The 24,987-nt window shown below is 43.1% G+C and overlaps 1 protein-coding gene across 1 annotated transcript; it reads right to left on the minus strand.

Moving 5' to 3' along the window:
- Positions 1-1,707: 1,707 nt before the first annotated feature.
- On the minus strand, positions 1,708-20,137 carry LOC141792238 (3'-5' exoribonuclease HELZ2-like). The gene is made up of 20 exons (XM_074673097.1): positions 20,043-20,137; positions 16,819-18,303; positions 15,341-15,524; positions 15,105-15,212; positions 11,916-12,430; positions 11,188-11,829; positions 10,063-10,861; positions 9,869-9,944; positions 6,395-9,773; positions 6,197-6,279; positions 5,952-6,077; positions 5,719-5,874; positions 5,493-5,637; positions 5,093-5,410; positions 4,667-4,859; positions 4,433-4,579; positions 4,109-4,318; positions 3,870-4,026; positions 2,556-2,723; positions 1,708-2,170 (listed from the first exon to the last, which is right to left on the minus strand). Exons 2-20 carry the CDS (start codon positions 18,156-18,158, stop codon positions 2,070-2,072), a joined length of 8,847 nt encoding a protein of 2,948 aa, XP_074529198.1. The 5' UTR covers positions 18,159-18,303; positions 20,043-20,137; the 3' UTR covers positions 1,708-2,069.
- Positions 20,138-24,987: the final 4,850 nt, after the last annotated feature.

Genomic DNA, 24,987 nt, shown 5'->3' on the forward strand with positions numbered 1-24,987 from the left:
TTTTATTTTCAAAGGATTATCAATATTTCCGGTCTATGCCTTGGTTTTCTCACCGCTCCATAACAAGAGGATTCAGAGTGTGAAAGATATTTCTTATAATCCTTAATGGATCCGTTGTTTCTCCCTAAATTAGCAGTTAGTTATTTATTTTTATTATAAAAAGCTGAGAGTTTTGCTTTTCCGCTTCCTATGTGTCTTACGGGAACGTTTCAGACGTCAAATACCTTCTCTGCACCCCCACGACACTCAAAGAGTTGGTCCCGTCCATTCAGACCCGTCCAGTCAGCATGAGCCTCACGTGAGGACGAGAGGTCACGTTTCTAAGCACGCTGCTGGAGAACAACGCATGACGTCATGTGTCAAATCGCGCCTTTACGTGAAGTCTGAAGAAATCAAACCTGCAGCGTTAAATTAGAGAAAACCTGGATAAAACACGATGAAAGAAGATCAAATAAAACACCCGAGGTACTCTAAGAGACAAATTTCATGTTTTTTAACGTTGGTTTAATTCACAAGTCTTCAAAACTCTGATTTAGACAGTGAGCACACGGAGTCTGTCCATCTCAGACACACACACACACATTCACACACACGTTAATTAATATATTTAACATATGAAGGTTAAAGTGTGCTGAGTGGTTGAAACACTCTTTAAAATCCTCCAGTTCAGTTTAGACCAAGGGTCTTCAACCTGCAGCTCATTGACTCCATTGCAGTGGGTTCTTGTAGCTTTAAAAAAATATAATTGAAATATAGAATTTTTATTTTTCTTACATAGGGTATTAAAACCATGCGTTAACATTTAGTTGAACTAAATCTTCATCCCATCTGTCAATAAAGCCTGCCACCGCTCTACTTCACCTCCTACAACATCAACAGCCCACCAACTTTCCATGCACCTGTGGCTAACCTCAAGTTTTACAGCCCTGGGAAGATAACTACATCTACAAAAAGACTCATCTGGAAGAAAATACTGATTTTATTTCTGGGTGGATTCATATAACTGCCAACATGCTGGCTTCATATACATGCTCCATACATGGCAAGACATGAGCAAACAACAAATGATGATTTGAGACACAAAATCAATATAATGTTATCAAATTCATGTATCTTTTCAAAAGTTTTGTAAATTTCCTAATTGTTTGAAATTTTTGCACATCTATTAATTTTTTTTTTTTTGCAAATTAAAACAATTATAAAATAATTAATGTACAAAGTTAATGCTAATTTATTAGTTTTAAAAAAAAATGAATTTTATTTCATCACACAAGTTTGTGCAAAATTTTTACATTTCATCATTTTTTAAATTTTTGAAAATTTATTGAAAATAAACATTTAAGACATCACATGTTCATTTTCATAAATACAAAAAAATGTCTTTAAGTAATCTATCACTTGGTTATGACTATGTAAAGAATTTTAAACACTTAAGTCTTTATTGTGAAAATAAAGTAGATTTTGTAGCTCTGGAATGACTGAAATCCAGGTGAGCTGAGGCAAAATGGCTCCTACAAAAGTAAAGGTTGCAGACCCCTGGTTTGGAGTCTGTGGAAAATAAAGGTGCAGACAGGAAAATAAATCATACAGCTGAATATTTTTAAAGACATCTTTAATCACAAGTCAAATTCATTTAGTGTAAAAGAGTAATTTTCATATTTTACACATGAATAACATTAACTCATGAAGCCAAAGTTGGTACCTGAATGTTCAACATTAAGTATAAACAGATCACATGTTAAAATTCTCTGGTTCAGATATCTTTTATAAAAACAGACTCCTTCGACTTTAAAAAGTACAGACAGGTTTGAATTTTATAGCAATATGCTGATATAACATGTAAAATACATTTAGTAAAAATCTTATTTATCAATCTAAAACACGTTCAAGGTTTAAGGAATGTTTATCAGGGCAAAACAAAAGATAAAACAAACAAAAATAAAACTTTGAAAATCTTGCTGATATGGCAAAGTTTCAAAAACAGACAACAAATCACAAAGTCATAAAAAATAAATCTTAAAATATCTGTTTATCTGTGGTAAGGAGGCATCAGGTGTAGATCTTGGGCGTTACACTGAGATCTTGTCAGCCTCGGTCACTGCGCCCATTCTCATGTAGTGACTCAGGAGTTTCTGCCAGGATCGGCTGCAGTTCAGCAGCTCCTGATCTCCTGTGAGGAGACAGAGACTGTTAGATGTCTGAGATTTATTCACAGCAAAAATCTCTGTGAGGAGCTTTCAGTTCAGTTGACTCTAGTGCCCCCCTCTGGATGAGACCAGTGGTGCCAGTCTGGAGTGAAAACGCAGTTTCACTCAAGCGCCCTTTGTGGTAAAGATGTGTCTTGTGTTCTTGAAGTGAATAAATTAATCTTTTTCAGACTTTTATAATAAATAAAATAATAACCAAACTTTGTAAACTTTGATAAATCCGCTGACGTGGTGTCCTAAAAAAATCTGTGTAATGTTAAAGTTAAATGATCCTGGTTGTACTGCTCACTGACAGGATAAGAGTGAGAATATTTCATCATCATCATAAAGAAGACGCCACAGACTCACCGATGATGCACAGGCCATCCTTCGCCCGGGTGATGGCCACGTTTATCTGGTTGGGGTCTCCCACAAAGCCCACATTTTTGGACAGCCAGGATCCATCTGGCTCGCTCTCTATCTTCTCACGTGGCAGCGAGCACACTGTGGATATGATGACGTAACGCCATTCACTTCCTGCGAGACAGAGAGTCACATGATGACATGCTGAACACCGTAACGTTTTCCTTCTGACCTGTGAGCTGTGCTCATCTTTATGTGTCATGTGTCTGCATACCCCCCAGAAAGTAGGTAGTTGCGCTCCTGGCAATTGGTATCTGTACTCAACGGTTCCAATATTGGGTACTTTTGTGTGTTTATGTGGTGATAAATATTAATTTTAGGGCTGTCACTTTGTTTTAACTGGATTAATTAATTAATTACACCACAAATTGATGCGTTAAAAGATGGATGCAATTAACTCATTGGCTGCCAGCCATTTTCAGAGCATCTTGCACAATCTTTTAAGACCCAAATAATACAGTTTTCTATGATTATGTAAGCACCAAAACTGCCTAAGAGTGGACTGTTCTTCTCGTTTTTGATCCAAAAAGAGACTTTTATTTTTATTTTTTTTAATCGAGTTCATCTTGGGCGCTCTTTTTCTGTTGTCTTTTTTCACCGTCACACCGCTCTTTCTCTCTGAACTACCTCGACACATCCTCAGTTGGAGCGTGAGCTGCCTGAACTTTTCCGACTTGCAGCATCTCTCTATGTCATTTCACATCTTTTCCTCATATCCATGCTGAACTCTCATCCAAAGAGCGCACCGCTCTCACCCACAGTAGTTTATGAGTATGATTTGGATTGACAAGCTCTGACAGACCCCGCTTCCCCTCGCTGAAAAATTACTTCTATATTCATATTCTTTATTTGGGGACTTTAAGCAGATATGAGATTAAAATGTGATTAATTTGATTAATTAATTACAAATTCTGTAATTAATTAGGGTTTTTTAATCGCCTGACAGCACTAATTAATTTGTTTAACTATAAAATCTAAATGTTTTTCCAATTTAATATATCTATTTCACTCCCTGGGTACCTAAACATGGTACCTTTTGATTTTATGTGAATCACTTCTTGGTACTACAGACAGAATCTGGCACCTATTACAGTACCTAATTCGGTACCAATTCCTAGGAGTTGGTCATACTGAAGAACATCACCAAGTACAGCTTATTACATTTAGAGTTAGAGATGTGGTCACTAAATAAAACATTAAACATTAATAAACTGCTGAAACATTTATGCACATCCGTCTAAAAGCTGCACTAAAGCTCACCTTGGCTCTTGGTGATAGTTGTTGCTAGGATTTGGTCCAGTTTCTCCTTCTTCAGCCCTTGGCTGATTTCAGTAACTTGAGCATTGTAAGGTGATAAAATCACAATATCTTTCTGCTTGATTTTGGCTTTTTGCACCAGCTTCTTGGCAATACCAATCTGCGAATGAATGAAAGGAAAGCTTAGTTTAAAGTCATTTCTGCTGGAACAGACTGGAACCACAGAGGTTTGAATACATTACCACTCTCTCTTGCTCCTCTGGGTTTGCTTTCGAGTTCTCATTGCCTTTTTCCGTGTTGACCACCAGACTGATGGTTTTTCCTTTGCAGTCCCCGAAAACGATACGCATGGGCTTGTTCCCGACGCGAAGCGCACTGCTGGGCGGCTCCACCGCAGTGATCAACTTCCCTTCGTAATATGCCTCTGATGGGAACTGACAAATCTCACGATGCTGTAGAGGAACAAAATATATGACAGCAAGCATCTATCAATCTAAAATACTGCTACCGTGGGACTACACAGGTGGACCTGATAAAGTGTCTGAGTGTATTTGCAATGCACTCACCATTCTGTACTGTGTGTCCAGCATCTCTACTTTGCTCTCGGGCATCGTGTAGAAACGTTCAAACAGAGACCTGGCCATCCCCAGCTTCCTCACCTGATGATTTTTCACAATGGGTCGAAGCTGTTTGTGGTCACCGATCAGAACGATCTAAAAGATCACAAATTGAAAACGAGTGTTATGAAGCAACAACGAACTCAGTAAAGAGTGGTAATAAGATGTCGGAGGAAAACACACCTTCTCTGGTTTGTTGCAGACCAAAGGGATCAGAGCCTGGGGCTCAGTGGCCATCCCACATTCATCGATGAGGATCTGACGAGCACTCACTGTCTTCTCCAAGACTGGAGTGGAAGACTGCGTACATGTGCACAGCACAACGTGGTGGCGTTCCAGCTCATATTTCCGGGCTTCTTTGAGAAGTTTTTTGTATCTGAAGGACAGCCCAACAGTTCTTCAAAAAGTCAGTTTCCTACACTTCCTTTCACTTTCTTGTTTACGTTTTTGGTATGCAGACATAATTAAGTTCTGCACAGAAGACTCAACAATTTCAAGTCTTCAGGGCTAGGCATTAACTTCAAACACCTAGACCTTATCCCTGATCTGGATGACTCTAAATGGACCATGGCTTTGTGCAGAGACAACAAAAAATGTTCCTGTACTTACTCTTCCACCTCCACCTCACTCAGCTGGTCAGACTCCACCTCGCTTTCTGCATCACTCATCTGGTCAGACTCCGCCCCACTTTCTGCATCACTCATCTGGTCAGACTCCGCCCCACTTTCTGCATCACTCATCTGGTCTGACTCCGCCCCACTTTCTGCATCACTCATCTGGTCCGACTCTTCCTCCATCTCTGCATTCCTCTGCTGCTCAGACTCCGCCTTCTTCTCAAGGTAACGTTTGATCCGTTCATCGTAGTATCTGATTTTAACTGAGAAGGGGTTTTGGTCTTCCCGCATGCGGTGATGCAGGGTGATGCTCCTGAAAGCAGGTCACGTACAACTGGTTCAGTTTTGTTTTCTCAGATTTTATCATGTGTTTGCACCATGAGTGTTAGCCGTACCTGAGCTCTTCTTTTGCACGTCCTTGTCGGAGTGTGCTCCGGTGAAACTGTAGGGTGCCATCTGGTAAAGGGTAGTCATTCATTTCCACCTGTTGGCCATAGACCCTAAGAGGTTTCAGTTTGTCCTTGAACCTCAAGAGGTACACTGTGTAACAAAGGCACAGGCATCAGAACTCAGGCTAGAGACACAAAAAGGCACATGGTGACTGCAGCAAAGACGACCCACCTGCAACAACATCAACAGACTTGTTGGATGGGCCACAGTAGAGAATCACTGGTCTCTTGTTCTCATCTTTCGGGTCAACATAAATCCTCAGGTTCTGAGCGTTCTGCTCAAAGAAGTAGTTCACCAAATACACACCTACCACCGTCTTTCCCGTTCCTTGGAATCAGAAAAACATTGTGAGCCCTTGCAGGAAAGTCTTCAGCATTAGGGTTGATATACAGTGCGGCTGTTACCAGGTGGTCCCTGGATCAGTGTGAAGGTGCTATTCAGCGATTTCTCCACAGCGCGACGTTGACTCTGGTTAAGAGGAGGCAATGCATCCCCAAGGTCTGGCCTCCTGAAGGCTGTCAATCTTTGTGCTGTAAAGAAAGAACAATAAGTAATGGTTAGCTGTGAGAATGATGATATACGTCCTGTGTTTAAATGTTTCTGATGGACAGAAAAGTTTCATGTATGACTTGGTAAATAGTGAATATACCCTCTCTCGGAAAGCGTCCAATTGCAATGGTTCGGACGAGATCACACGCAACTGTGATGCTGGCCACCGCAATTTCTTTCCGACTGCAAATCAGAAACAGAAACCTGAATATTGTCGTTCCTGAATAGGAAACAAGGCAAAAGGATGGTTCGGATAACGTCACATTGGTATGGTCTAAGTCTTTAAACTTGAACTTACACGTCAGGCAGAGGCTTTGGGATGATTTCCACTGTGAAGGAAGTGTTTTTCTTAAAGATACAATCAGGAGGGGGCTCCATGGACAGGTGGCTGATGTAGAAATCCACTTTCTTTCCGTCATTTTGGAGATTTTTTTTAGCTGTTGTTATCACACCGTGGGCCACCCAGGTGAACTCTTTTGGATCCACAGGTGCATAATGCTCAGGGACTGAAGTCAGGGTCACACCTCTTTTCCGTATGCACAGTAGGCACTTAGAGAGGTTGCACTCGATGGCCCATTCCTTTATCTGAGCCAAGGATAAGAAGAAACTTCCTTGAAGAGTTCCCCTCTGCTCCTGTTTGAAGGTAACCTCCAGGTTCTCGATGACGATGCTGTCCTCTTCACTTACGGCATTGGCAGCAGATTCCATCTCACACAGTGGAGTCCAGATTTCTTTATACTCCTCAGGGCTGCGGTAATAGATTTTAGTTGGATTTTCTGCAGGTTTGCAGAAGCATGTGATAGGGCTGCGAACATGTTCCACACAGATCTCAAACTTTGGTCTGATGCGTACTAACTGGACCGCAGGGACACTGTAACCTCTTTTCATCTCAGAGGTCATTTGGATTTGAAGAGTGTCGCCCATCCTCAGCTCAAAGTTGATGTCAACCTCATGCCCAATTTGTCGCTGCTGCTTCTTTTGCTTCTTAGAGCTGCGGGTGTCAGACTTGGGTTTCGCAGATGCTTGAGAAACAGGATTTTGATTTTCCAGTTCTTTGGCTCTCGCTGCTTCCATTATGATCTTTCTTGCCTGTTCCCACTTTTCTTCATCAAGCGCTTCAATCACTTCTCTCCACACGTTCAGAGGAAGCTCTACACAGGAACCACAGCCTTGGGTTTTGAGCTCTTTGTGGAATTGTATGCTGTCCACTGCATAGATCCTCCTTTTCCACTTGAGTCTGACACAATGACCTGCTTCGTCCTGCTCTGGTTGGTCCCACAACTGCAAGTCCTTGTACATGATGAAGAAACCCTCAGTAAAGATGTTCTTGTTGAAAGGGAATGATACTGCAAATTTGTCTCTGGCAGAATCCACGTTGACCACAAAGGCTAGTTTAGCAGCTGTCTGAGTTTTCATGCTCACGGCGTAGAAGAATTGCTCAGCCTTTGCTTCATACTCTTTGGCATTTTTGAGGCTGCGCTCAAAGTCATTGCAAAGACTTGTGATCTCCTGTTCAGTGTATGGGGCGTTCCTCTTACATATGTACGAGTGGAGAAGCCTCTGGAGGACAATGTCCAAGTACCTCCGTATGGGCGAGGACGCTTGCGTGTAAGATGGGACGTTTAGAGAATAATGTCTGACCTCCTCTGGGTTGGCAGAGGATCCAAATGGGGTGAGAAAAGCTTTACTGGAGCACCTTCTGAACTGATTCACGACCGGTTGGAGGAGAGGGTGGATGTCATCTGCAGCAATGATATCCACCATCTTGTCTACATCACCAGCTTCAGCAGCCGACAGGATTTCTCTCCACATTTCAGGGAGTATGAGGAAGTTTTCACAGTTTGGGGATTGTTGGTCATCAACTCTGTGCCGCACAGCAAAGGACAGTGGGATTAATCCCCCACAGTTCTTCTTCAGCTCCTCAATCTTCTCAGGATCGGGTTCCTTCTGGCAGCGGAGGGGAGTGCACTTCCTGGTTCTGTCTGAACCAATAAGTTTCTTGGAGGCATATGTGTTATGCAAAATGCTCAGCTCCTCGATCATCAGATCAGCTTTGCGCTTTCCTGGGTCTTTCCTCTCGTCCAGTTGGTAGTAGGCCCAGTCTTTGAGCCTCTCCTTCCTTCGAGCTTTGGCAAAACGGTATGCCACACTGACACAGTCCTCCACTGTGGCAAAACGAAGGCCCTCTGCACGTCTTCTTGTGATTTCTTCTCCAGCTGTTTTGTAGGACAGCTTTTTGTTTGACTTGATCAGGGATAGCTGGAACTCGGGCTCTCCCATGATCTCGTGCGTTTGCTTATTTACTTTGAAAATAAGTGAAACTGCCCTGCGATCTTCACCCTCCAGAAGACTTAGGCATCTGTTTCTCAAGTTGTCCGGAAACATGTGGACCGGTTTTGCACGCCCAGCGTAATGTGTTGCACCTTGTTCTCTTGCGTGTTCATCAAATACATCACCTGGATGCACATAGCTTGCAACATCAGCAATGTGGATTCCCAACTCATAAAGGTCTTCAGTTTCCTGGACACTGATGGCATCATCCAAGTCTTCTGCAGTTTCAGAATCAACAGTGAAAGTCAACACATCCCGCCTGTCTTTCCTGTACTTCTCATCTTCATCTGTCTCAGGGAAACGTACGTTTGGTAAGGTTTTCACTTTGAATTCTGCATTCAGGATCCTCAGTCCATCAGTCAAAGATGTTCGCATTGGAATGATACCCGTGACCCTGCCCAAAGGACAAGGACAAGGTACCCTCCAGCCAATCACTTGGACCACAAACACGTTATTCTGCCTGAGTGTTTCATCCATACGAACCGATGCCACAGGTGTCCACTCATCATAAAATTGTTGCCATATGGGCAGGAAGTTGCGTTTCTTCTTGTTGATCAGTATGCGTACTCTGGGTGCAGATTTGGTGATAGGCATCATCGACCGTTTGATGAACTCTCCATCTGTGAGTTGTCTTGGTTTGCTGTAATCTTCCTCCTCCAGCAGGCACACCAGTTCACGGGCGGACTCATCTTTCTTGGCGATTCTCACCACTCTTTTGTTCTCTAAGACCACTCTGTCTCCAGTGAAGGCATTACCCATGTTGTCTGCTCCCTTAATGTGAATTTGCCTGGTCGGGTTATGGAACGGTACAACATAACCTCTGGTAGATGACTCCCTGAACATCTTCCCTTGCTGTATGACTGGATGTTTGTAGCAGTTCTCCAGATGGTCTTTGGCAACTTCAGGTGGTCTTAACTCAATTTGATGATTGACAGCCTCAGGTTCCTCTTCTTCTGAGCTGTAATCTGTTTTCAGTCGGTCGTATTCATCTTTCAGTTCCTGAAGTATGGCATCACTGGTGCCGTTGCTCTGATCCACTTGTTTTGACTTTTGGAACCTTGCTGTTTCCATGACATCTTTCTCAAAGAAGTCTTTGCTGTAATGCTTTGGAGCGACACTATTTTTGCTGATGCAGTAGTCTATAAAGGTCTTCCAGACTCTGGAGCATTTCCCAAAGCAACAGAGAGCAGCAGCATCTCCAACCACCACCACCTGGGACTGGGCTCTGGTCATCGCAGTGTTTAACACACGGGCATCATTGAAGAGCTCCAAACCATCCGGGTAAGACATCTTCAGGCTGTCTCGTGTTTGCACAGCAGATATGATGACTGCTCTGAACTGTCTGCCTGTGTGCAAATAGAAACAGTTTTTGTTACCATGACAATAAACCAGACAGATGTGTGGTCATGATACAGGAAATTTCATGCTGCGGTTAAAGTACCTTGGACATTTGCAAGATTCTGAACTTGGACCCCAGGAAAGCAGTTTCTGGACAGTTCTGAGCGAATGTGCCGCACCTTTCAACAATAACACACAAAAGAGACAATCACAGCTCTGATTTTATCTGATAGTGTCATGCCACTAAAGTTTAGCAGTTAGGTTCATTGAGTGATGTCATTGTTTCTGTGCCTTTACCTGATTTCCCTCTGAGAGGACACACACTGTGCTCTGGTCCTTGGCTCCCCAGGTTGATGGCCATTGTTTGAAAATCTCTTTCACTGCTTCAACCACCTTAGCAACCTCTTCTCTGTTGTACCAAGACATGGACACTGTGTCCAAGTGACACACTCCCCTCACATGGTAAAACTTCAAGGCATGGCCATTGGCTGGAGCAGGAATATTTCCCACAGCTTTGATGACATCATTCTTTCCCACGTAGAAACAGGTGGACACAAACTCCACGATCTCTGAGGTTGAGCGGTAGTTCTCGCTGAAAATGATGCGACTTTTCTGAGCAGCCTCACTCTTCTGGCCTTGGTAATAGTGGAACAAACGGGTCAAGAGTGTTTGATCTGAGCGGTGATGATCATCGACCGAGACAAGCTTCGGCCCCATTTGCATGTGATCACCTGCCAAAACCACTCTGGTCTCTGGTCCTGCAAGACCAAGAGCCATCAAAGCCTCACACTCCAGCATCTGCGAGGCCTCATCTATGAGTATGTGAGTGAAGTATCCCTTCGGGAGCTCAAGATCGTGGAAATGTCTTGCCATGGATGTGGTGGTTATGACTACGTTGTGATGATCGAGGACCTCTTTGGTTGGCAGCAGAAAACACCGCCGGTCTTCAGAGAGGAGGCAGTATTTCAAAGTGATGTTGTCAGTGGCGAACAGAGCCTTCCCATGTTTGTTGGCTTTTATTCGTATTGGCCTAGTTTCGCTTTTTCCTTCCTTGATGAAGGGATGGAAGTGATGACTGGTGTAAAGATCTGCAGAACTAAGAGAAAGAATTAGTCATTGACTGCAGTTCATCTGAGTGTAACCAGGTGGTGATCAACCAGGACAATCTGGTCCAAACACGTTCAAGACTTTCTCTTTCAAACATGCATCTCAAGTCTCAGTGGGAAGTACATGAGTGGATCAGAGGGAGTGTTTCCCTTTCAGTACATGATTCTGCGAAGACTAAAAGCAGAAAGTTTAAAGAAAAGCATTTGTCTGCTAAGACACACATGCTAACCCAACGACCAGACAAACACTAGTTCAGAGTTTCTCGGGGAGCACATAGGGGTGGATGGGGTGGATGGGGTAGATATGACGTGTTACCTGTTGGTGTAGGTGCAGATCAGCACTTTGGTCTGAGGCCGCTCACAAAGCTCTCTGGCTGCAGTAGCAAGGGTGAAGGTCTTCCCAGTCCCAAACGGCCCATAAATAAGGAGCGGTGCCACGTTTCTTGGGTCGGTGGCGTTTCCAGTGATGAAGTCGATGGCTGACTGCTGCTTTGGGTTCAGCTTCTCGTGCAGGATGTTGCTCACAGGAACTTCACAGGTCATGAGGTCAGGCAGCACTCTCTTTGTATCAGGGAGCAGGTCCACAGCCTTGTGCATGGCGCAGAAGCTTAAGCGGTTCAGTTGAAACTGTACCTCCATTTGATAGGATTCATTTCTCTTAAGTGAAAGATCAGAGCAGCATTTTTTCGACAGCTGAAGGTACATCTTGTTCTCACTGGTATGGTCTTGCAGGATGGTGGCTTCGTACACCTTTGAATGTCCACTGTCTGAAGATAAGGGCGCAATCAGGCCGGACTGGATGCTTCGTTTGAGCACCTGACCCTCAGGGGTGTCTGGTGTGAGGGTGCAGGGAATGGAGACAGCACAAAAAAGTTGTCCCGGAGGAGCAGTAGTCATTAAGTCAAATTTTGAACATGTCACTAAATCCATGGTCCTGATTTCCCCGCGAACGTTAAGCCTGAAGAAAACAAAGGACAGAGGCTCAGCGCTGTGTTAAGGCTGTCAGCATCAAACAGCAAGTACAGAACAACTGAGGCACATTACCGTGAAATGATCTGGTCCTCTGCTCGCTCTTCATCGTAGAGGAAGTGGTGCATCCTCTCTCTGTAGTTATCATGGCTCAGAGGGGTTTGGGTGCTGTAGGAGGGTTTATAACGGAAGTTGATGTCAGGAGGTTTGTACTCTTTCAGCAGCTCCTCCTGCTCTTCTGTCCTGGATGAACAGGGGATGATAACCTTGTTCCCTCGATGCCAGCGCTCTGCGGTCTGACAGGTAGCCACTCGGTTCTCAGCTGGTTCATCAGCTTCTTCCAGAGACAGCTGGCCCACTCTCACCCTGAGCTTCCTCAGCAGGACAGGCCTCATGTTGAAATCCAGCACGAACCACTGCTCGTACAGGCCGGGGTTGATGGTTGTAAAAGACACCGTGATGTCATAGGTCGTGTCCCCCGTGACAAAAACCTTCCCTGTTGAGTAGATGCACGGTGCAGAGGTGGTTTCACCCAGGCTGAATGAAGCTCCTGGTTCCTGCTTCAGCAGAGCAACGTGCACAAGCTGTCTCTGTTAGTGGAGGAAAGAGGCAGTGTATCACTCATTAATTAAATATGAGACATCAAAGAAAGTCTTTTACCCGTGACTGCATGATCTGTGTATTACTTTCATCCTTTTTTCAAAATAAAACCAGTGCAAACACGTCCTCATCTGTGGCTGGTGGTCTGGTCATGAGCTGGCTAATGTATAGTGAGTAGGTAGTAAAAGAGCTCTGCGCTTTGAATCAGATCGGCTCACCCTATCAGGACTCTGATCCTCTTTGACAAGCTAATCACTCGGAGTGGAAAGGTCGATACCCCAATAATCCAACATTATCAGTTTTTTTAATCTATTTTGTTATGTATACCGTATTTTCCGCACTACAAGGCGCTTCGGAATATAGGGCGCACCTTCAGTGACTGGCCTATTTGAAAACTGTTTTCATACATGGGGCGCACCGCATTATAAGGCGCATAGAATAGAAGCTGGGGTTGCGTTAGGCATCCACTAGATGGAGCTGCACTAAAGGGAATGTCAACAAAACAGTCAATAAGTCAGTCAAACTCAGGCTACATCCACACGGAGCTGCACATTTTCCTATCCAACTATTTGTTGTGCCGTTTTCAAAAAAAAGTACGCTGTAAAGACGAAGCCGTTTCTGCCGTCCACAAGAGCTGTTTCCAGAGATCAGTTCAAATGCAAGACCTTGGGGGGCGCTGTATTGCTCTAACAATAAACAAGAGAAGAAGCTCGGGCCAGCCTGTGAGCTAATGTTAGCACTTAGCAGAATTCCTCTTTACAGGTTCTTACTGCTTACCGCTGTTACTCCAACGACGCCCACTGACTACAGTAGCCATGATTAATCAATATCGCTCCATATATAAGATGCATCTGATTATAAGGCGCACTGTCGACTATTTAGAAAACCGAAGGCTTTTAGGTGCGCCTTGTGGTGCGGAAAATACGGTAGTCATTTAAAACCTGAAAGAATGAGGCAGTTTGCCATTTGACGCATCATTAAAGCTGGGTGACATATTGCTATCTTCAACACGCCTAATCCCCAGTAAGTAAAATGGATATTGGCTGTCCCAGAAGTTGCTGAAAGTTGCTAAATAACGCAAATGCCTAATTCGTATAATAACCCATTTGCATGTAATTGTCATGGACTCTGTAGGAATGAGGAATAACATCGTGGGAAGGACAGGTTTAGAACAACAACATACACGTTCTCCATGTCTATAGAACGTGTCTATAGACATGGGCCTCAAATATATCACCCCTCCTTTATTTGGGCTTGGGACCAACAAGGTGACCCAAAAGAGACAAGCACATGCACATGCACAGTTGTTTGCATGCACTCGCCTGCTGCAGCTGAGGGGTTGCTGAAAGTGGGGAGGACTTGTCTGCCTGTGAGTGTTTTGGATAAGGAAGGAGCCCACGGCTGCACCCACTGCTCATTGAGGAGAGCAAGATCAAAACATGCTCCAACGTCAGAGTTTCAACACTCCAGAAAAATCACTAGGTTTGTGGCTAGCTGCTATTTGGAACAAAAATTGCTGAAAGGGGTTTGAAAAGTCACTCAATATAACGATCACGTCTCTAAAGCCCTCCACCGAGCAGTCCCGTTCGGTTCAGTACGGTTTAGTACATTTACGTCTGATCCCGTTTGCGTCTCCACAGCAAACTGTGGCTTCTCATGGTAGGCACTGACTTAGTGGTGTAAGCCGGATGCAGAAAGCCTCATCTGTTAAACAACAACGTGACGCCATAGCAGCGCGACACAGTGTACCCCGCGAATAAATCCAATGAAGAAAAACGCGACACAGTAAACAAAGAGCATAGATGGGAGACATGCAGCATTTTGATACAAAGTGCAATCAAGCTTCGTTTCAGAGAAGTCTGTGTGCCGCCAGGAGAAATGCAGCTGCTGTTGGGGTAAGTGACGATTCTTCGGACCAATCAACGGTCTGCAGTGGGTAGCTCCACCTTCCAAGAGGGGATCTGTTCAGTCTGGCACCCATACGAAAAGGTGCCAAAAAGTGGGATGGCACGTTCCGGTTATTTGGGGATCTGTCCCGGGATAAGTCAGTGAAAAGGCCACAAAATGCGCACCGTACGAAGACGAACCGAACCGGTTTGCTTGGTGAAAACGCAACTTAAGGATGCAGTTACATTGGCAAACCATATCATGCTTAAGCACACTTCAACCCCAAAGCCCAGTTCCTTTGGCTAGCATGACCGCAAGCGTGTTGTGCTGGAGCACGGTTCCCTTCTTCAAAGAGATGGCTTCAGCACAGTTCACTTCATGCACAAGCGTATGATCAACGCAACTGCTCCTCTCGACAATCATTTTAAGCTATAGCTGGGGTGTTATAGAGCTGTTTTTGGACCAAAACAACTCAACCTAAGCCAAAAAGTCTCTAAAGTTGTAGCAGTACTTCCTGTGCCTCATTGTGCCAACTATGACGAGATTGTGCTTAATGTAAACAGACGCTTCACGGTGAAGTAGGCGGGCCATGTGTGTGTGAGACCTGCTGAAGTCTGGAGCAGAACGGCACTGCAGGCAGGGCGATCATGCTTGAGTACAGCACGGTTTGGATGGCCAGTGTGACCGCACCCTAAGTTTGCAACACTCAATCGCAGTTTTAGCCACTTTCTTACTGTGGTCATCATGGCTCACGCTAAGAACAGGTATGAATCTTACCTCTGTTTCCACCTGGAAGTGCCACTGCAGAGTCACATCGCTCTGTTCACACTGCACACTCACATCTCCATCACAGGAAACACTGACATCGTCAACGTGTTCGGACATCTGTTGGGTAACACACAGAGACTCGTTGATGACTGAACACGTGATCATCCTCACTCCTCTCTCTTTGCCCTGTCCCTTCCTCTGATTTGAAGCAGAGAGCTTTAGAAAGGAGGAAACCTCATACTCACCACATACACTTCGTTGCTGCTGTTCCTGTACTCCTCCAGCAGCTTCTCGTTGTAGCACATGAGACCCTGGGCTTCGATGTTGTGTCTGATTTCCTTCTCTTCTGCCGCTCGCATCATCCACTCCTGCAGCTCCTCCTTCGAATGAGCTTTCAGACACTTGTTTCCGTACTCACATGTTTGTGGTCTGCAAAGGAGGTACATTTCAAGAGCACAAGAGAAAGAAAAGGTCAACCAGAAGCTGCTGTACATATCTCTTTATGCCGACGATGTAATATTGTTTATAACAAAACCAGAAACATCGATACCAACTTTGCTTTCCATTATTAATCAATTCAGTCAGGTTTCGGCGTATAAAATTAACTATGATAAATCAGAAGCCCTTCCGCTAGGCATTCAAAGGGAAAGTTGGGATCCTCCAGACAACTTTCCCTTCAAATGGTCAATTGGAGGTTTTACATACCTAGGTATAAAAGTCTCGGCGATTACTTCAGATTTGTACGAATTAAATTTTAAGACAATTTTAAACTCGATAAAGAGTGATTTAAATAGGTGGTTTGACCTTCCACTTTCATTATTCAGTAGGATAAGCTTGATAAAAATGAACATCCTCCCTAGGATTCTCTATCCTATGCAAAAGCTACCTCTTAAAATAAGCAAAACTACTTTTAATGAGATTTAGAAAAGTTATCTTGGGCGGAAAAACTTCTCAAGTACATTGCAACCTCTTAAAAAAAAATGTAATGTTTTCCCCAGGCACAGGGTATGGTATATTTAAAAACTGGCATAACAAAGGTTAAAAACTAAAATGTAACTTTTTTGAGAGAGATGTTTTCTTGTCTTTTGAACAAATTCAGAACAGGTTTGGAATCCCAAATCTGGGATCTGTCCCAGTATTAGTCGGTGGAAACGCTGCCAAAACCGAGCCGTACCAAGACGAACCGAACCGGTCTGCTTGGTAGAAACGTGGCTTTAGAGAAAACCAATATCGTATTTTATATAGACGCCAACGTACTCCTCATTTTATGCATAAGATTTCACCTCAAATCTCACCTTTCTGTGTAAAAAGTAAAAACAGTGTGGGTACATACTACCACTGTGTCTGGCATTGCCCACTTATATTAAGATTTTGGAAAAATGTTGCTACAGAGCTCCGTTCTATTTCTCATAGACCAATTCCTGTTGACCCCATGCTGTTTTTGCTCGGCTACTCATGGGAACCGATTGTGTTGCCTGGTCAGATGGAGTTAATGGGCAAACTTCTTCATCTGGCAAGAAGGTGCATACTACTTCAGTGGGTTCAAGTACAACCTCCATCTGTCACACAATGGTACAGCAAAACCTTCAAAGTTTTCCGATGGAACGTCTTAGTGCCCTTGCTAAGGGTAACTTCAATATTTTCTATAAAATATGGCAACCCTTACTGGATTTCTTTGTACAGGAGGCTCACATTTTCTGTTTAAAGGGAACATGTCACTGACCTTTCACACAGCCAGAAGTCCGCCCGCTGGCCTTGTGGAGGTGGCCGTCCTCTCCATCTGGTGGTGGTGTCTTCAGAGAGCAACTGAGCATGCTCCAGAGAAGAGCAGTGTTTGTAAAAGCTCTCTGGGGAGGACAGGACCAGGAGGCAGATCTTGCAGTACATGGTCCCGTCTTGTGTCTGCTTGCTCTGACTGAGTTTGAGAAGATGAGGCCGAACAGAGTGCCCGCCGTGCTCCGCCATCCACACAGCCATCTCCACCTCGCTCTGAGCTGAGCGGCAGTGACCAGGTGGATGCCAGCATGGCTTTCCTTGACGGATATGGCTGCAGAATTTGAACTCGCAGTTTGAGGGGAGGGGGCGCACCTGGCTGTAGACCTGCTTCCCGCTGTTCTCCGACAGGTGGTGGACTAAGATGGGCTCCCAGGTGTGTGCTGCGTCTGCTGCACAGGTGTCGTTCCATCTCTTTCCTGTTAGCGTCTTGTTGTGGAAGCAGACTTTACACAACTCGATGAACTCACCTGGAAACTGCTGGAGGATGCTTTCGGCGGTGCGTTCAGGCGTATGCAAGGTGGGCTCGGACTCAACGACGAGTTGGATCAACTGGTCTCGGCCCATGTTGTTGTCTCTGGCGTGATTCCAAACGGTCGCCTCCTCAAAGCTTCGGGCAAAGGTGCAGCTCTGTCCGTGGTAGGTGCAGCCTGAGCCCTCGGAGAAGTGCATACACTCCTTGTAGAAAACATTTGGTCCAAACTGTCCTGATGTGGGCCGCTCAGAGACCGGACGCCACAGCTGAGAGGTCTTGAATTTGGCTAAAAGCAGATTTCTTGCGCACTTATGAGGCACAGACCGAACTGTGTATGTGATTTCCTTCTCTCTGGTACAACACAGCTCACACACAGCCTTCAGATCCAGAGCGTCTGGGAGCTTCAGGACAGGTCCAGAGCTGTGAGCTGGATCTGAGACTTTCTCAGACTGAGCAATCAGATGACAGAGGAGTCCATGGTCCACTCTTTGCTGCTTCTCAAACGTCCACACGGCGGCCTCCTCCTTGCTCCGGGCGAAAGAGCAGCGGTTCTTGTGTTCAGTGCATCCTGAGCCCTCCTTGAAGAAGTAGCACACCTCATAGCGGCTGGGGTTTGGGAAGGTGGGACGCTTGGAGATGGGTCTCCATGTGCTGCCGTCCTTGGCCTTGCAGAGCAGCAGGCTGTGCTCGCACCGATGCTGCACAGGCTTTAGCGTGTAGGTTATTTCTCCCTGCTTGGTGCAGCAGTGATCACACGCCAGCCTGAGGTCATGTGTGGAGAGGAGCGGGGACAGCTTGGACTCGAAGGCGGACATGTTGGTGAAACTCTCATACTGAGGAAGTGAGCAGCTGAATCCAGGCGGGCGAGTGTTTATACTGCAGACTGAGCACACTCAGAGTTTGAGAAATCTGCTCGGAAACTGTGTTTACAGTCTGAGGTTGGGTCGTTAATCTGATGATCTGTGAAGAAAAGTATGAACAGCTCTAAATCTGAAGGCTGAGAAACATCTGAGTTTGCTCTGTGAGTCTGAAAAAGGAAGAGAGGACAGAAGACAGCAAGGAGAGAAATATACCGGTCACTTCAGCATCAGGCTCTAAACACAGAACTGGACAGGCTTCAGTTTAAAGAGGAGTCAGAGAGAAAAAGAGCTAAATGAACTTCACGACTAGCCTCAGGATCAGCTGCTAAGGTTGGATTTGTTCACTAATTTCTGACGACCCGTCCCTCCACACCACCTCCATCCCGCAGGGACTAAGGGGAGTAACTGGCTCTCAACTCAACCCTGGATCCTGAACCCTAACCCTGACTCAGAGACAGGTATGAAGAACTAAACCTGATGTCAAACATAACTTAATGTTTTCACATTCATTGTTTGTGTGAAACTGTTTGTTTCTGTCTCCATGTTTTCTCTGAGTCCATGTTTACATGACCTTTGGTTTCAATGCTTGTTGTTATTCAAGGAGTCTGCAACAAATTTGTAAACATTTTGTTGGACTTCCAATGCATCTGTGGCTAACCTCAAGTTTATTTTTGGGAGATTTTAAAGAATCTAACATTTTAAGCAAGTTTTAAGAATTTCAATTTTTTTGAAAATTAAAATCACAATTATTTTATTTTATTTATTTATTTTGCATTTTTTTTTTAAATGTTTTAATTTTGGGCATTTTTTAACTTAAAAAATTGTGACAACAATTCAAATTTATTCATTTATTTATTTATTCAAATTTTGAACTTCCATAATTTTGGATTTTTCTTTTCTTTTATTTTATTTTTTGCAAATTTTGTGTACTTTTCCTTCACATTTTTATTTATTTATTTTTATTTATTTATTTATTTATTTATTTTTATTTTATTTTGTCCATTTTTTTTCCATATTTGTACTTTTTTAATTTCTGCAAGTTATTATTATTTATTTTTTTTATTTTTGTTTTTTTGCAAATTTTGAAATTCCATAGTTTTGGATTTTTTTTCTTTTTGCAAATTTTGTTCACATTTCTTCCACATTTTTATTTATTTATTTATTTTTATTTCTTGAAAAATGTGTCCACATTTATTCCATATTTGTACTTTTTTAATTTCTGCAACTTTTTTTTTTTTTGATATTTTACAAATGCATTTAGAATAATAATTAAAAAAAAAAAGACATCACACTTACAAATTCATAAATTTAATAAATCTTCTAGTTTAGATAAGTATTCATGAGATTTTAACTATTAATCTGATAAAGCCAGGTCATAAAATGAAGGTCACTAATCAAAGATGAATCCTTAAAACTGTTACTTGTAATTAGAAACTGGATTCCCAGGTTGAAACTTTTGAACACCTGTTGTAGTTTGTTCTTCCTTCGCTAGAGGGCGCAGCTGCTCTTTCTGTGATCAACATGAGCTCAGCGCGGACTGACTAAGTGACGTCAGAGGAGAAATAAGCAGGAAGGGGTGTCAGTCCGTGTTTCTCAGAGTAAATAAAAAGGATCGATCCTCTGAGCAGACTTTAAAACCTCAGACACAATCAGTCTCTGCTCAGCATCCGTCCCGCCACTCACCGTAAACAACAACAACAACAACAACAAAAATAAACAAACTACAATCAAACAAACAAACATCAGGGGAGGGGGGTGGTCACCGTCCCGTCGGAATTAGGAGGGGATCTCGCGCAGACTCACTGACCTCCTACCAGAAATAGCAGCGCGTGCACTCACCGGTCTCAGGTGGATGAGGATGACCTGCTCCTCCGGCTGCAGCCTGACGGTGTGTGAGGAGCGGAGCTTCCCCTCTGTGTATGCGTGTGTGAGTGTGTGTGTGTGTGTGTGATGTCAGAATCTGCAATTAAGTTTCGTTTCTGGTATTTGGCGTCAGGTGCAGTGTGAGCATGCGCACTCCCTTCATCTGTGTTTAAACTTTCTCAAACTTTCTCAACGGGGAAGGGGGGCAGCCACAGTTTGTTCAGGTTTTCAGTTCACAGTCAGACACAATGATTAAATTATATATAGAGAGAAAGAGAAAGTATCAATCACTTAAAGTTATATATGATTAAATGATAAAAATAGACATATTTATTAGTGGTGAGAGTGGATCAATGAAATAGTTTTATTATCAGAGGCTTTGTAATTCACTCATCACATTTCAACTAAACTTTAATCACTCACCAGTATTTGACAAGAGAAACGAGGGGGCATGGGGGGCTGTGGAGGGATGACTTCCTGTGTTTAGCTGAGGAGTGAAGAGACCAAGCATCAGAGAGCAGCCCGTTCCTCCTCAAGGACGCCGTTATCTCCCACTCCCACGAGGAACACATCTGAAGACGGACCTTGGTTCCCAGAGACGAATGTTCAGACCGTCCCAAACAAAACTCTGGGAAAAAAACATCATCTCTGAATCTTTAGAGCTAAGACAAAACGTGATGGTCACACAGAGAGCAGGCCGCTCAGGAGTAGAAATGGACCGATATTTTTCTTTTTGGGGCTGATATTGATACCGATTATTTGATGTCAGGGAGGCGATAACTGATATTTGAAGCTGATATTCGTTTACAGTAAAAGTGAAAATACAAACTCCAGAAGAATTAGCTCCCTATTGTTTTCTACTATAAATAAAATATTCCAAAATATGTCTTTGCATGTCACTAAACAGATGGTACCGTGGATCGGACAATGCTAGAGACGGACTAAATGGACTTAGCCAATGAGGAAAACAGATAAATGAACTTAATCACATCAAAACAGAAGAAGAAAGGAAATAATCAAATAAGGAAACAATAAAATAAATAACTAACTAAAGGGCTCAACGTTTTTGTAAGATTATAAAATCTTTTTGACACGTTGGTCTGTCACGATAATCAATAAATCAATGAACCGAACGATAAATAAAAACGTCCTCTGTAAGTTTGCCAGCCTGGATAAACTGACACGTGCATGCATGTTTGTTTTTTATCAGAATAAACAAAGTGTGAGCTCATGAACACCAACGAGCTGATATGTCGCATTTGTTTGAAAATAGTGGCGACGAAGAAGAAGAAGAAGGGGAGGTGCAGCGGAGCCTTGTTCTTTGACAATCGGCTCTTACTGAGGCTTTTGGTCTGCAAAGTAAATAGGAATAAAAGCGCCAAATGGTGGCGCTCTAAGACAGATACATTACCAAAGAAATGCAGCCCTTCAATACGGTTGAAATCCAGAAATGTTAAAAATGTTTGACAGACAGTACGGATTGACTGGGAAAAAGTACATGTTACAAACAATTCAGGAACTGTATAAACTCCCTTTGATTTAGGCTATAGTTTTTATTGTTGTTGTTTTTTTTGGGGGGGAGTTTCGTTTTTTCTTTAGAGACAGGGTCTATGTTTTATTGTTTTTGATTAGTATTAATTATTTTCATTGACATGTATTTTTTTCTAAAAGAGAGTCCATTTCATTTTCATTGCATTTTTTTCTCTTTCTTGTTTGTTAAATTTATTATATTTTTTGTTCAATTTATTTTATTTAAAAGATCCTGACCTTTTAATTACAGTTAAATACTCTTAAGAAATTAAAGTTTCTTGCTTTTGATATGGTGTACTCACTTTGTTATCCCATTTATCATAATTACATCAATGAAAAAATGGAAAAAAAATCAAAATAATATTGACCATAATATCATTTATCAGCAATAATATTTTGGAAAATTATCGCCTAGCAAAATTTGTTATCGTGACAGGCCTATTGACACACATTAAACCAAAATATTGTATTTAAAATACAATAAAAAAAAACAAACACCTTCCCTTAATCACAATACTCAGGAAAAGTACAAAGTTAGAAATCGAAAGGAAACACTTTCCTCAAGCGCCCTTCAGACCGCTGCGCGGGATGTTACAGCAGAGCCTGCCCAAAAGTCCTTCACAACACTCCCTCCTCAAAAACACGTACCCCCGAGTAGTACCTTATAGTTTTTGTTTACTGTATAATGTGCATAAAGACTGTGAAAGACACGATTGTGTTTTCTTTAATGGCTGATTCAAGAATTTAACATCACTACAGACTAAAAAACGGAGGGGAAAACAAGGTCCATCATCAAAAGAATTCCCTCAAGAAATACGTTTCAATAGTTGGTTCCACAACACTACATCACTACTGATTATAAAACAGAGGAGAATACGGTTAGAACCCCTTTACTGTGAATTAATCAAATCAAAAATAATGTTTTTGAATGTTTTGAATGTTTCAATTTTGTTGAAATGTTGTCCCATGCCCAGTTTTTCTTCTGGTTGTCTTTGTAAGACGGTAGAGCAGTATTGTAGAGCTCTGGATATTCAGATACCAGCTGTATTAGCTCCTCCATTGCTCGTTTTGCCCCGCGAAGCCTGCTATTTCTGGGTTTTCCTCTTCCTTCGATGTGATTGGCTGTTCCCAGGCGGCAGCTGCCAGAAAGTTCAACACGCTGGACTCTGGGCAGCAGGGGAAATCTGTGCGCGTGGCATACTTGCCAACCTTGAGACCTCAGAATTAGGGAGATTTTCAAAGGGGGGGGGCCATACACAAACAAAATAAGAACAATGAAATACTTGAATTTCACAGAGTTCTTTTATTGGACAAAGAAAATAACAGTCCACAGTAACAAAGTAAAGTCACATAGCAAATCTAATAGCTGTCCACAGTACCCATGCAAAAGATGGTAAATAAAAAAAATGTCTTAATTAGATAAATAAATAAAACCAAAAAAAGGCATACATTGCATAGATTGGTGGTTAATCTATGCAATATATGCTCAATAAATAAAAATACTTGCTTCTTCTTCTGTTCTATTTGCCCCGCTTGACTTCGAGCCGAGGTGTAACCATTATTAATGTCCGGCCGGACACGGCGCCCAGTCAGAAGAGAAGGATGGTGTAGCAATATTGTTGTCCGGGTGGAAATCGGGAGAAATTCTTGAGAATTGCGGGCCCGGGAGATTTTCGGGAGGGGCACTGAAATTCGGGACTCTCCCGGGAAAATCGGGAGGGTTGGCAACCTTGGCACGTTGGCGGCAACCACTTCTGAGTCCTACCACCACAGCCAAAACCACTTGCCGTCTGCCGCCCATCCCTCATTACAATGACTGGAGGTGGCGTGTTGCCGAGCGGCGGTGTGAAGAACCAGTGTAGCAGTTGAACCGTAGCGGCTAACATGTTAAAGTTGAAAAAGCTACAAAAATTTGCAGCCATATTTGATTTTTGCCAAATCATTACATTCAAAACATCAATATTTGAACAGAAGTTGATTTTCCACACTGCCTTAAGATAGAAACAGAAATAATATTACAAAGCAAATTTTGAAAAGAGCTCGTTCTAAAAAGTCATAGTTTCGATTTGAGCCATTTGGGAAAATGAGCTGAAATTTTTTTTTTTTCCAACTTGTTTCTTGACCCTCAGACCAAAATTGTCCAGAAGACCCTTATCTTCAATTTTAATTTAAAGAGCAGAAAACAAAACTTTTGCTTTAACTTGAAATAGCTGAGGGCCTTGGCACCCCACTAGGAGAAGCATGGCTGCATCAGAGCCAAAAAACAGTTTTGAATCAATTTCTTATCGGCTGTCAAATTAACAAAAAAGCTGCTCAGGAAGTCGTCTCATTTAAAGCAGAGTTCAAACTGAAACACCAGAGAGCTCTGCTGAATCACCTGATTTAACTGGTTCAGTGAATGGTCCAGGTGTGGCCCAGGTGAGCAGAACAATAGGAAGCATGCTAAGTGCTAGTTCCAGTATACAGCACCAACCCGCTCCAACTGGTTCCTGCACACAGCACCAACCCGCTCCAACTGGTTCCTGCACACAGCACCAACCCGCTGTGTTTATCTCTTTACTCAGTCAATGTGAAACTTACAGAAAGCCTTTGAATCTGTTTAATCACCCCCTGACGTGAGGGAGGTGTGGAGGCTTTTTAATGGTTATAGAGTCTTCAGTTTTTATCACAGTCAGCAGTAAATATTAATTATTTTATCAGGTGTTATCTGCAGCCACAGGGCTGAGGGCTGGGCCAGCAGGGCAGACACGGGGTCAGATCAAAATAAAGGACAGAAATGAAGTGCTCTGGATGTCAAGGTTCAGGTCTGACAGGAAGCTGTCTCAGGAAAGGTCCGGACATTTGGAGAGACAGAGAAGACCCCACGAACAGACGGGGAAATGATCTTATTAAACCAAAAAACTAAAAAAACTAAACAAAGAAAACAAAAACTGTCCAACAAGGGAACAACAATCAGAAAACAACAGGAAACACTGAAACCACCTCCAGAGGACAAGCACTGTGTCTCTACTTCCTCCACAGGAAGTAGAGACACCAGGGTTTGGACCAGAGATCACAATCTGAAGAAAACCTGGAACAAAGACAGGGAGTACAGGCCAAACTCCAAAATAAAATATTTAACAAGAACACGAATATAATCTGATCGCTGTGTTGTTTATGTTGTTTCACACCACGGGCTGACGGCTCTGACTCAGCGTATCAGACAGGGCGTATCCGCAGCAACACCCACCCTCAAACAGAAACTCGTGTTTGTTTCAAGAAATGATTAAACCACATGAAAAAGTTCAAACCTGGGACTCTGAGACCAGATCTGAGTCAGCTGCATGCTGTCCACTCCTGATTGGTCCAAAGAGGTGTGTGACATCATCTGATTCTGACAGGCTCAGCCCAC

Source organism: Halichoeres trimaculatus, unplaced genomic scaffold (assembly GCF_033239565.1).
Source record: "Halichoeres trimaculatus isolate MK-OKI-2021-1 unplaced genomic scaffold, fHalTri1.1 fHalTri1_scaffold_1, whole genome shotgun sequence".
NCBI classification, from domain to species: domain Eukaryota; kingdom Metazoa; phylum Chordata; class Actinopteri; order Labriformes; family Labridae; genus Halichoeres; species Halichoeres trimaculatus.